The sequence below is a fragment of the Neofelis nebulosa genome, chromosome 4, assembly GCF_028018385.1.
Source record: "Neofelis nebulosa isolate mNeoNeb1 chromosome 4, mNeoNeb1.pri, whole genome shotgun sequence".
In the NCBI taxonomy this organism is placed as follows: domain Eukaryota; kingdom Metazoa; phylum Chordata; class Mammalia; order Carnivora; family Felidae; genus Neofelis; species Neofelis nebulosa.
In genome coordinates this window covers 152,293,666-152,306,042 of record NC_080785.1, presented here as the reverse complement: position 1 = coordinate 152,306,042, position 12,377 = coordinate 152,293,666, and the positions used below count along the sequence as shown (strand labels likewise).

General features: G+C 59.2%; 1 protein-coding gene across 1 annotated transcript in view; it reads right to left on the bottom strand.

Annotated features, from left to right (window-relative positions):
- COL7A1 (collagen type VII alpha 1 chain) overlaps positions 1-8,592 on the bottom strand; it is a 30,894-nt gene extending 22,302 nt beyond the window's left edge. The window contains exons 1-24 of the mRNA XM_058727040.1: positions 8,370-8,592; positions 7,685-7,865; positions 6,879-7,044; positions 6,706-6,799; positions 6,453-6,614; positions 6,053-6,216; positions 5,846-5,975; positions 5,632-5,748; positions 5,360-5,506; positions 5,158-5,274; positions 4,934-5,083; positions 4,723-4,851; positions 3,999-4,142; positions 3,785-3,910; positions 3,539-3,682; positions 2,823-2,942; positions 2,520-2,663; positions 2,086-2,211; positions 1,840-1,986; positions 1,532-1,654; positions 1,088-1,234; positions 708-842; positions 476-622; positions 258-394 (exon numbers count right to left, since the gene is read on the bottom strand). Of these exons, the coding sequence (XP_058583023.1) occupies positions 258-394; positions 476-622; positions 708-842; positions 1,088-1,234; positions 1,532-1,654; positions 1,840-1,986; positions 2,086-2,211; positions 2,520-2,663; positions 2,823-2,942; positions 3,539-3,682; positions 3,785-3,910; positions 3,999-4,142; positions 4,723-4,851; positions 4,934-5,083; positions 5,158-5,274; positions 5,360-5,506; positions 5,632-5,748; positions 5,846-5,975; positions 6,053-6,216; positions 6,453-6,614; positions 6,706-6,799; positions 6,879-7,044; positions 7,685-7,865; positions 8,370-8,454 (3,282 nt within the window). The 5' untranslated portion in view covers positions 8,455-8,592. The remainder of the gene's footprint in view (positions 1-257; positions 395-475; positions 623-707; positions 843-1,087; positions 1,235-1,531; positions 1,655-1,839; positions 1,987-2,085; positions 2,212-2,519; positions 2,664-2,822; positions 2,943-3,538; positions 3,683-3,784; positions 3,911-3,998; positions 4,143-4,722; positions 4,852-4,933; positions 5,084-5,157; positions 5,275-5,359; positions 5,507-5,631; positions 5,749-5,845; positions 5,976-6,052; positions 6,217-6,452; positions 6,615-6,705; positions 6,800-6,878; positions 7,045-7,684; positions 7,866-8,369) is intronic.
- Positions 8,593-12,377: the final 3,785 nt, after the last annotated feature.

The following is a 12,377-nucleotide window of genomic DNA, read 5'->3' as shown; positions in this document are numbered from 1 at the left end:
AGGATGGCAGAGCCTATCGGGGCGGGGAGGGGGGGCGGGATATAGAGCTCAGGGAATGGGACTAAACCTGAACACTAGGGGGTCAGCAGTGATGGCAGTATAGGCAGCCAACCAGCAGATGAGGAGATCTGGAGCCTGGAAAGGGCTGGGAGACAGATGGTGGACCAGTGGTGGAGGAGGGAAATGGTAGCTGCTGTGAAGTGTGGGATGGGGAAGGGCTGGGATAGGAAGGGGTCTGTTTGTCTCCGGGGCCAAACCTGGATTGCCTGTGGCCCAAGAGGCCCAAGCGCAGACACCAGACGCTCCAGGGCTCGCTTTACGGCCTCTGCACGATGAGCATTGTCCTGAGTGGTGTGCAGCAGGAACACCACATCCATCTGGCCATGGGGACACACTGCAGGAAAGGGGCTGAGTTACTGAAGCAGCTGGCCCATCTAACTACCCCCTTAAGCCCCTCCCACTGTGCCCACCTTACCTGGGTTCTGTGTGACAGAGGCCTCAGGACCCCGTATACCCTCCCGGATGGGTGTCAAGGAGAAGGTATAGGAGATGCCAGGTTCTAGCCCTGTCACCTGCTGGGAGTTCGAGATCCCTGGAAGTGTCTGTGAGGCCCCAGGGATGTCTGCAAAAGATAAAACCTGTTTAAACAGGAGGTCTTCCACAGAGCCCCAACTGCCAGCCCACCCCAATCCTGGCCTCCCCTTCACCTTGGCCAGGGCGTCTGAGTGGCTGCCAGGACAGAATATAGCTGGATACTCCAGACACTGGGGTCCAGGCCAGAGTCACTGAGTCAATTGAAGTGTCCACCACACGCAGTTCAGTGCTTGGCACCCGGGGTAACTCTGAAGAAGGAATAAAAAACCAGGGATCAGAGTCTATGTCCTGAGAACCCAGAAGAGAGAGATCATCTGAAGAGGTTCTGGGGCAGGATCATCTTAGCAAAGGAAGTGTCAAGGGAGATCATGCTGGGGTCAGGAGTGGTAAGGGGCTACAGGAGGAGTCACTCACGGCCATGGGGTGCAGGAAACCAGTGCGGGTTATCAGTGGGGGAAACATCACACCAGGGAAGAGTGGACTCTGGGCTCACCAGTGCGTGCAATCACTTCTGTGGGGGGCCCTTCTCCAGCTGACCCCAAAACGCTCAGCCACACTCGGTATGGGGTTGCTGATTCCAGCCCATCCAGTTCATAGCTGCTGATATCAGGCCCCAAGACCCGGGACTGTTCCTGGCCACCTGGGGCAGGCATGGAAGTGGGGACCCAAGGCATGTGGGAAGATGCTACAGACGGGCATTAATGATCTCACCCACCTCACTGACTGACCCTGCTAACCAGATCCACCCTCCTAACCGATCTTCCTCATTCTCGCTCACCCTGTTCTCTTTACTGACCCCGCATGACTGATCCCAGCGCACAGCACATCCCCCCACTGACACTGACAGACGTGGCCCGCTCACTGACCTACCTCTCCTACCCCGCCACCAGCCCCGCCCCCATCGGTCCCTGACCCCCTACCGAGGGAAACCTCTCACCCTCGGGTCGCCAACGCAGACGGAAGCCGTGTGCCCCCGGCACCGGCTGCCAGCGCAGACTCAGCGAGTGCTCGCCTCGCCGCACTACGCGAAGGGTCTCCAGGGCTGGCGGAGCCTCAGGCGCTACAGGGAAAGCAAGGGACTCAGGGAGGCTCCGCCCCCCAACTGGCTCCTAAGCCAATCCCAACCGACCCCTTTGCCCATCCCAGGCTTCATCCTTCCTTCCCCCTTTAACCCGCAGAGCACAAACCCCGCCCCCAAACCGTGGAGGCCAATCCCAGACTCGCCCCAGCCCAAGGTCCGCCTACGTGTGGTGACGACAATGGAGACCGGTGCTCCCTCACGGTCCCCCACAAGAGCAGTCACTCGCACCGAGTAGCTGACTCCGCCTTCGAGGCCCCGTATTACGGCGGAGTCCGTGTTTCCTGGGAGCATCTGCTGTCTTGTGGGGCCACCTGGCCAGGCAAGCATGGGGCAACGGTCGGGGTGGGGGTGGTTTACCAGAGAGGGCAGTCCCAGCCAGGAAGGACAAGGGCAGGGTCAGGGAACCATACCCTCGCTTCGGCCCCAGGCCAGTCTGTAGGCTGTGGCTCCAGTGACCCCGACCCAGGTGACCCGCAGAACATCACTGGAGGCATTGAGGATCTGCAGCTTCGACACACTGCCCACGGGCGCAGGGTCTGAGGGCAAAGGCAGGGGAAGGGGTCAGGGGCCACTGGATGGCTGGCAGAGAAAGGGGTGGCAGTGCAAACATGGTCAACGCAGGAAGGTCTGAAGGTCAGTGTGAGGTTAGTATGGACCGGTCAGTGTAGGCAAACTCTGAGAGGGACGAGGCCAGTGCCCCAGAGTGGGCAGTGTGGGGCAGCCAGGAGGTCGCTGAGGGTGGACATTTAGTCAATGTGGCGAACTCACTGAGCAGTGATGGAGTGGTCAACTGGGGCGGGGTAGCCAATGAGATGTGATTTCCAGCTGGCCAGGGCCCACTCACCTGTCCTCACAACCACAGAGGCAGGTGTCCCATCCACACCAGCCACATGAGGCCACACATGCACCGTGTACTCCGTATCTGGCTCCAGCCCATCCAGCTCAGCCACTGTGGCCTCTCCAGAAACCAACTGGGATTTCTCTGGGCCTGGGAGTGAGGATGGACGCAGCTCCAGGGCTAGCTAGACTCTGCCCCCCAACGCCCCACCTGGACCTTTAATAAAACCCCCCAGCCCCTATTCCACCCAGACCTGCCCCCCATGACCCTCTAAAACTTCTGGTCCCCTCCAAAACCCCTGGTCCCCACCATGGCCTGAGTGCCAGGAGACCCTGTATCCCGTGGCACCAGGAACCCTGTTCCAGGAGATGGTGACAGATGAGCTGCTGGTCTGCGTCACATGAACAGTCCTCACTGGGCCTAGTGGGTCTGTGGGGAGAGGCAATGGGAAGTCCAATGGAGGAGGCAGTGGAGGGTCTGATGGAGGAGGTTTTGGGGAACTATCTAATAGAAGGCTGTGAGAGTCTAAAAGGAGGCAGGGATCCGATGGAGGAGGTAGTTAATGGGCCAGATGGGGGAAGAACTGGGGATCTGACAGAGGAGATAGTGGGAGTCTGAGGTGGCAGGTGATAGGAATCAAAGAGAAGAGGGTCTGACAGAGAAGATAATAGGGTTCTGATGGAGGTCTGAGGAGGCAGTGAGGGGGTCTGACAAAGGGAAAAGTTTAAGCCTAAGAGGAGAGCAAGGTGGAGCAGAAAAAGCAGTGGGAGCCTGAGAGATGAGGTGGTGAAATCTGAGGGCAAAGAGAGTGGGATTTTTGAGGAGAGGCAGAAGAATCTGAAGAAGATGGGGGCTTAAGAGGAGGCAAGGGAGGCCGAAGGAGAAAGCAGGACTCTGAGGGAGAAGGCAGTGGGAATCTGAAGAGGGAGGCTGTTCTGGAGCGAAACAAGGATCTGCGAAGGGGGGCAGGGGGGTCTGAAGGGGCACTGGAGATAGCCAGTCAAGGGGCTGGGTCAGGCCCTGACCAGTGCGAGCCACGATGACCACAGGGGGACCCTCCTCTCTCCCTCGCAGTGCTGACACAGCCACCTGGTAGGAGGTTCCAGGCCGTAGCCCCATGATATCTGTGGCAGTGGATTCTGGGGGCAATGTCTGGCTGGACTCCGGACCTAGGGTCAGAGGGGAGTGTTGGCATGGCTCTTGCCTGCCCCCTCAATCCCCCAAACCCTAGTTGTTCCTCTCCACAGCCCTCCCACACACCCCACACTGACCACTGTCTGTCCTCCAGCTAATCCGAAATCCACTGGCTCCAGGAACAGGTCCCCAGGCCACCCTCACCCGTGTTGCATCTGATGCCACAACTCGTAGCCCTGGGATGGCAAGTGGGGTTTCCGGTTCTGGGGGTTAAAGGCAGAGGTCAGGGGTCAAGACCGGGACCAGAGTGAATCAAGGAGCTGTCCCCCCACAACCCTCCTGTGTGCTCACCCCGGCGGACAGTGAGGGTGCTGGCACCGCCCTCACGGCTGCCCACTCGAGCAGACACCCGCACAGTGTAGCTTAGGCCAGCCCGGACATCATCCAAGTCAAAGGCTGTTTGACTCCCAGGAAGCACGAGGGTCCGCTCAACCCCTAAGAGAGAAGACAGAGTAGGTGGGCAGGGGTCCGTGAGACACAGGGATGTGGGATGATGGCGGTCAGTGATGGACAATGACACAGGATAATGCACCAGTGATGAACGGAGATACAGGATGATAGGAGTCAGTGGACAGGGACATGGAATGTAGGATGACAGAAATCAGTGGATAGTGATATGAGTTGACAGGTCATTGATAGACAGTGATGTGGGGTAATGGGGGTCAGTACTGGATGGGGACAGGGGATGAGAGGTCAGTGTGGACAGTGGTTCCAGCTAGAGTAACAGAAGGGCAGGGATTGAGTTTGGGATTGTGGAGAAGGGCCAAAGCTGCAGGCAGGGATGCAGGGCAGGGAGTGGAGACAGATCCGGGTGAGAAGATGGGCTGAGGCAGGGCTGGGAGCAGAAAGACACCGTGACAGGCCTGGGCTCAGTTCCACCTTGGGGGATAGTCGGACAAGGAGACAGGAGCAGGCTGTAGAAACCCAGAGGTGCAATGTGTTGGGGTGAAGGTGTAGTCAGACCGCAAAAGCTGGAACTTTAATGTGTGTCCGGGTGTGGCTGTGTCCACCTCACCCTGTGTGCTGCGCACAGTGATGCGGTACTCGGTGGCACTGGGGACCGGGCTCCAGGATACTCGCACCCGCTGCCCAGGAAGCTCGGTTGCCTTCAAGTCCGTCACAGGGCCCACAGGCAGCTCTGGCCCTGTTGGAGAGCACAGCATTAAAGGCTGCCCCGGGCCCCTGTACCTTCCCCTCTCACTTGGCAAGGCCCACAGAGCCCTCACCGGTGGGGACCACAGTTGCAGGTGTGGCTACCTCGCGGCCCTCCAGCAGAGTATAGAGCGTGAGGCGATACTCAGTGCCTGGTTGCAGCCCATCCAGCTGGTAGCGGGTCACATCAGAGGGCAGTACCACCTTCTGTGGCACCCCCAAGCCTGCAAGACGACAGCGTCAGGCTGGCTGAAGCCGAGCCTGACCCTGCCCGCCCGCCCCTCTCCCCTGCACTGACCACTCTCACGCCGCCATTCTAGCCGATAGCCGCGGGCCTCAGGCACCAAGTTCCAGGAAAGGAGAATGGATGTGGGCCCCAGGATGACTGGGCGCAGGGTCTGTTCAACGGAAGCATCTGCCCAGAGCACAGGGGATGTCAGTGGCCTCTGTGCCCTGCCCGCCTGCCTACCCAGCGCGAAGAAAGCACCCAGGCTTCTCACCAGTACGGGCAGTCAGGGAGGTGGCAGATCCTACGCTACGGCCGAGCAGGGTGCTCACAGTCACCTCGTAGTCTGTGCCAGGCTCCAGGTCACGCAGCAACACTGACCCCTGCCCAGGGCCCAGCTCCTGCTGCTGTGTGACACCACCTGCATGGGCAGGAGGGGGGGGGGGGCGGGGCGAGCACCAAGGGATCAGCGCGCCTTGCAGACTTAGGACCCTACAACCCTGTCTGACGTGCCAAGATCCCCCTCAGCCCACACTTCTCACTCACCACTGAGGACCCGCCATGTCACACGGTAGCCAGTGGCACCTGGCACACTCCGCCAGGCCACCAGGAGGCTGTGGGCTGTGGTATTCTGGATGGTCAGCTCTGGCCCCTCCAGGGCAGCTGGGGGAAGGTCCAGCAGGGATTAGTGGAGTCAGGGGTGGGAAGGGGTTACTGGGCAATTAGATGAACAGGGTCAGAGGTTAGCAGAATTGCTCACTGGTCCGAGCTGTCCCGCTCACAGCCTCCCCGATGCTGTTGGCGTAGAGGGCTACCACGGTCACTTGGTACTCAGTCAGTGGCCGGAGACCCTGCAGCTGTGTGCTGGTCTCACCAGCTGGGATGCTCACCTGCCCAAGGCCAGAGGTCACTTTACCTTGCCCAGCCAAGTCCCCAGCCCTCCACCTACCACTCCTGACATCCTTACCTCCCGCCGCTCGCCTGGCAGTGGCTGTCCCAGCCCTGTCAGAGGAGCGTACTGGACCTTGTAGCCAGTCACAGGGCCACTGGCCGCCGTCCACCGTACTCTCAAGGATTGACTGCCTGCTTCGGACAGCACCAGGTCTCGTGGCCCAGATGTCAAGTCATCAGCTGGGAAGGGTGAGGAGTCAGGCAATCAGGCAGGAGGATCAGGGGTCAGACTTAAAGTGTAGCATTGGGGTCAAGGGTCGGGGGCACATAAGGTCAGATCAGCACCTCAAGGGCAGGATCAGAGGGCAGAACCCCTAGCTCGGTGTCAGGAGCACAGGGAATGGAAGCAGCACCTCCAGGTTTGGGGAGGGAGGTCAGAGGTCTAGGTCAGGGCACAAGTGGGGGCAGGAACTCACTGGGCAAGGTCACAGGTACACCACCAGCAGTTGTGCACACTCTCCGGGAAACAAGGGGCAGCAGTGTCCTCAAGATACTGAAGTCGTTGACGAAGAAGAAGAAATCACTGGTCGGCTGTGAGGCAACTCGCTTCAGCTCCTCGGGGTCGGCATTCTTGATGCCTGAGGTGATGCCCAATCAGAGCTCAGCTGTCCACATGCCCTCTGACTGGCCCCTGCCATAGCCCACTTGTCACCCCAGATGGGTACTCACCCACAGCAAACAGCTTGACCCCCTGCCCCTTCAGCCGCTGGGCAGCCGTATCCACCAGGTCCTGCGACTTCCCATCTGTGATGAGGATGCAGACCTGGGGCAGGTGCCGGGGGTAAATCAGTGCTGCCTCAGGCAGCTAACTTGGTGGGGGGAATGGTAGGGTGGGAGATCACCTTGGGGACACCAGGTCGGGCCAGCTGGGGCAGGAAAATGTGGTCAGCCACGTGGAGAATTGCAGCCCCCGTGCGCGTGTTGCCCCCCTTATAGCTGAGCTCACGGATGGCTCGGATCACCTCGCCACCTGAGCCTGAGCCAAGTGCATCGAGGCCAAACTCCGTCCTGCAACAGGGGAGGGAAGGTGGCAACAGGTGGCAACAGACCTCTGGCCCTGGCCTCTAAGAGGCCTCCGGGTGAGGTCAGTGAATATCAGGCCCCCTTGAGGGTCCTCTTGGTTCTGTGACTCCTGCCCTCCACCTCTGAAGCCATTAAGTTAACAAACTCCTCTGATACCCCTCTGTGCTCTGCTGGTGGCTGGAGCTCTTGGGGCTCGCTGCCTCGGGCAGCAGGATGTCTAGTTAATTAAGTAATTGTGGGAGGAAGGGTCTAGTTGTAGGGAGGTGGATGTTGGCCAGACAGGGAGGCCCTGTGTGAGGGGAGAGGCAGAGGGCTGGAACATGGAGAGTTCAGTAGGCAGGGGGCATCTGAGGCCCCTGGGCTCTCCACCTCCAGACTAGAAAAGACAGCCTCATCTTTGGCAGGACAATAGACTGGAGGTGTCTCAGGTGTGAGGACTCTACCTGGGAGATCCCTGCCTCTGTCTCCACAGGATGTCCTGGCCAGGGGCGGGGCGGAGGGGGGTGCGGAGAGGGTGTCTCTGGGTTCCCGAAAACCTGGCCTAGGGGTTTCTGGGCTCTCTGCTTCTGGGGGGAAGAATCTTGGCCAGATCTCTGGGTTCCCAGCTCCAGGGGCTACCACTCACCGTGGATCGTCGCTATACTGCACAGCAGCAAAGCGCACACCTTGTGCACTGGCTGCCCCAGAGAATGGAAGCACCAGTCCCTCCAGGAAACCACGCACTTCACGGAAGTTGCCACGGCCGATAGACGAAGAGCCATCAAGTAGGAACACGATGTCAGCAGCATAAAGGCGAGTGCAGGTCACTGGGGCAGGGAGGAGCCATCATGCTTTTTTCTTGGAGCCCACCCACCCCTCCCTGCGCTATGGTCCCTCCGCACTAGGGGCTGGGGAGGATGGAGTAGGCCTCATCAGCTAAGCCAACCGGCCCAGGCCGCCTTGGGCCTGGGAGACTTGGAGGGTGGCACGGAGGGGCCCAGAGCAGACTCTCCATGGAGGACTGGTGTGTTTAGAGAAGGCAGAGCCACGGACGCAGGTGTGGATCTGGGGGCTGGGGTTGGCCTCAAGGGGCCAGGATGGAGTGACAGAGAGTAGGCGACCCAGTGCACATCTGGAGAGCCAGAGTTTGAGACCCATTAGAATAGGATGCCGTTTGGGAGAGCCAGCACGGGGTTGCAGCGGAGGGTTTGAGAAGTGGGGGGAGAGTTAGCAGAGATGCGGGGAGGGTCGTGGTGGTGGGGGGTCCCGGATGAAAGCCACAAGTGACAGGGTGCAGCGGCTTGGACGGCGTCCTTCCCGGCGGTGCCCACCTCTCTCCCTCTGCTGGGCCCGCACTCGGAGCGCCCCTGCCAGGATCCCGGCGCAGAGCGCGGCCACCAGGAGCGGCAGCCTCATCCTGGGTGGGGGGAGTCGGTCAGCCAGGCCCCCGGCTCTGTCCCTCGGCCCGCGGCTGTGGCAAGTCCGAGCCCAGCGCTCCCCCACCCCTAGCCCGGGTCTTGCCTGCCGGTCTGTCTGTCCGCCGGCTTCCGCCGCCAGCCGTTGCTGCGGTCCGCCGCCACGGCAGAGAAAAAGTCCCTGATCCCGGGGGCGGAGCTGCGGGCGGGGTCCCAGGCGGCCCGCCCCCCACCCTGCGTCCCAAAGGACACCGCCCCCACCTCCCCTGCCCGACAGAGGATCTGAGTCTACTGAAGTGTAAAGCCCCCCACCTCCTGTGGCTTCCGGGACTCCCCGGGAAGGTTCTTGACAAATGCTGAGGGAAACCTCTCCAACTCTGTCTAGGGTCAGAAGTCTTTGCTGCTTTAAGGTCAGAGTGACTAGTGACATGACTGCTGGAGGCTGGAATTCAAATAGGTTCCTGGGGACAGAGGAGACAACAGGATGGTGATGGGGGGAGGCTGCAGCTGGAGATGACTCACCCCGCACCCTATGGGGGTGCCCAGACAAGCCTTCAGGCCATGAGTCCCGCCGGCCACTCCTGTGATTCAGCCATCCCTCTGTCTGTTGGATCTCCTGTGCCCCACCCCAAACCCCCTGACAGCCAGAACAGCCCCCAGGGAATGAGGTGCTCTGGGCTCATCCCAGGGAAACCAAGGCACCATTGGTCTGCATCTGAAAAATGCCCACCCACCCCCCCACCTTGGGAGGGGGAAGCCAGGAGGAGAGATTCTGTGTCATGCATATGCATACGTGTCTACCCCAGTACCCCACACCCCCTACCATGCCCTAAACCAGTCCTAGGCAGATGCCATCCAGCTGTGCCTGTAGGGACCAGGATTGTCCATATGTGCAGGGTGGGACCACCCACAGTGACAGCTCAGCTCTCAGGAATCCACCCCTTCCTGCCTACACCCCCACTGGTGGCCCTGTCCTGCTCTAAGTCCCCCTAACTACATGTCCTCATTCTGGCCTGCCAGAGTCTCCTCCTTCACTCTGTTCTTCCCAAAGACCTTCTTCCACCCATTAACCCCACCAGGCCCAGAGGCCACTGTGGGCCCTGGCTCCTTTCCTCACTGCCCTCAGGGGCCACCTGTGGCTGCCACCTTTATAACTACCCTTGCCCCACAGCTCTCCCCTTAACCAGCCTGACTTCCCACCCATCTCCCTCAACTGGCTTCTGTGGCTGTAGACAGTCCCCTTGAACGCATCTCCAGGTCACAAATACTACCCAGAGGAGGTGAATCTTTGTACATGCGTGTCTTATAGGGGAGTGACACCAAGGCAGAGATAGTCCCAAGAACAGCAGGCCCCGTTTTTTGTTTGTTTTCCTGCCAGTCCTAGAGAATTCTGAGAAGTCCACAAAGTATGTCTATATTCATCACTGCCACCGGGCCCCTCTGACTGCCTGGCCCCAGCCCTCTCCTGGGAATCAACAGAATGAGTGGGGAGAGATGGGGACAGCACGTCATTTTCCCTGGGCTCCTTCACGGCCTGGGTTCTCTGATATGGCCAGAGCTGGAGGCAATGAAGACCATCATGCTGTCCGTTTCCCTACTGCCCATAAGACTGAAGCTACAGAATGACCCCTTTTATTACTGAACACTCCCCCTCATAGGATACAGTGCTGTGACCTATGGGGCCCAGAACCTTTTTCCAAGGTCATGGTCTCCTCAGCTATGTCCCAGGACCCACACCCCTTGAAGCTATCCAGTAAGTGAGTGCAGCAGAGAACCAGACACAATCTCCCTACAGTCCCCAAGACCCTTAGCTCCTCTTGTACAGCAGAGGACACATACAGTATGGTCACACACACGGTCTAGCCTTTAGGGAGACTGGACACCCGGCTGAGAAGGTATCAGGACCATGATGTGCCCCTGAAAGGAAGGCCTGCCTGCTGCATGAGGATCTTTCAAACGGTGCTGAGAGAGGCTGTTAGGGAGGTTTGAGCACAGGTGGGGATGGGTGTGAAACGAGCTCCCAGGAGGCCCATGAGCAAATGTGACCCTCTGAGACCGCTGGCTCCAACCTCCCGGCAGGCACACACACTAGGGCACAGCTCCTGAGCTCAGCTCCTTCCATCTGGGTAGTGGGGCCCCGGAGTTCTGTCCTTCTTCTCACATCCCCCAGACATTTGCTTCTCTGGCTTCAGTCACTACCTCTGCCAGGTGGCACCACATCTCTAACAGGGGCTTTATTTCGGGATTCCAGCCCCACACATCCCACTGTCCTGGACACCTCCAAATTTCTCATCAGAACTGTGACCAAAGCTAGGCAGGTTATCATCTTCCAGGGTACCCCTCCTCTGGGGTACCCCGGCCCCTTTGGGGCTGCTGTCCTGCTTGTCCCCTGAAGTTCACTCCAGCTCTTCCTACAGCTGTGACCACTGCTCTACCACACTGCAGCTCACTAGTGTGCCACAGAAATCCAGCCTGAGAGTCCTTGTGCTAAGTCTCAGGCTGCCCAAGTCACTTCTCTTCCTAGTAACCTCCAATGCACCTCCTCCAACATGCCTCCAGAGTAAAGAGCAAATTCCCTGGCTTGGTGTGCAAGACCCATTAGGACCAGATCACTTCCAGGCGCTTGGGCTCTCTTGTGTGTCCAGCACACCTGGAGCCTTTGAAGACCATGCCTGGGCTTAGAAATCAAGCCCCACATTCCAGGAGCTCAAACTTTAGACCAAGATTAAGCATTTGCTGTTTCCCAGACCGGGTGTGTTGCATCTGTAAGCACCCAGGGTGGGTCTGTCAGAGTGCTGTGCTGTCCAGCAGGTTCTCTTGAGCCAATCGCACAAAGTAGGAGGATGACCTGAATCCTGGATCCAGCTCTGGGCTCTAGAAGGCGCTTGAAAGTTATTTCCTAATTGACAACTGGTGGCAACAAAGAGATGGGGGGGGGGGGGGGAGGGAAAGCACTGGGGCAGGGCAAGAGTGATTCAAGAGTTGTTTTGGCCACTACAGGACTGGGAGGCTGGGTGACTTCTGAAGAGCCCACTTCTCAACAACCCTTGTCCCAGGACCCTGCTCCCAACTGATTGCCAGCAGCACTTCTCGTAGGAGAATCCAGCCTCTCATTTCCACTTCCCTCCTGGGCTCCCAGGGAACTTGACTGCAGAAGGGCTGGGGACACAGGAAGAAGGGCCTACCTGCCCACCTGCTTTGTGGGACCAGGGCCTGAAGGTGGTGGGTGGGGGGACTAGATAGCTGAGAGCTCCACCAGGTCCTGGCTGCCTCAGGGAGATGGGAAGGGGATCATCAGGCCAGCAGCTCAGGACTTGCCTGGGACAGATCTAGTCAAGGGAGGGGGTGCTCAGGCCCCACTGAGCTCAGGGCTATTCTCGGAGCCTGAGTCAGCGGCAAATCGAGGCAAAGGATTCTTGCCCTGCCTGTCCAGGCAACAGTTAGAAATCAAATAGGAACACTATGCCCCAGGCTATATCCTCCTCCCAGAATCCAGAGTAAACCTATGAAGGAGGCTTCCTCAGGGACAGTCCTTGGCCCTTCCTGGTCCATCCAGGGAACCAGGGACTGCCAGAAGGCGATTGCACAAGGCCCACATCAAAGCGCTTCCCTCCTGAGCCACCAGAGTTCCCAAGCTGGGACCTCTACCAGGGCAAAAGCATGGGTTCCCACACCCTACTCTTGGGACAGACTAGTCAGGAGCATACCCCATGTGGCTAAGTGGAAACATCTGGCTTCAACTCCTGCAGGCATCAAAGGCTTCTGGCTTCTGTGCTGTGGCCCCCACGCTTGCCTCTGGCTGAGGACACATCAGCATGTGGGAAGATGGAAGGATCTGGGGGATACACAACTGGAGGGAAGTCCATGCTCCCCCATCCACTGCCCAGTGGACTCCATGGCAATGTGAAGAGAAGAACAACGCAG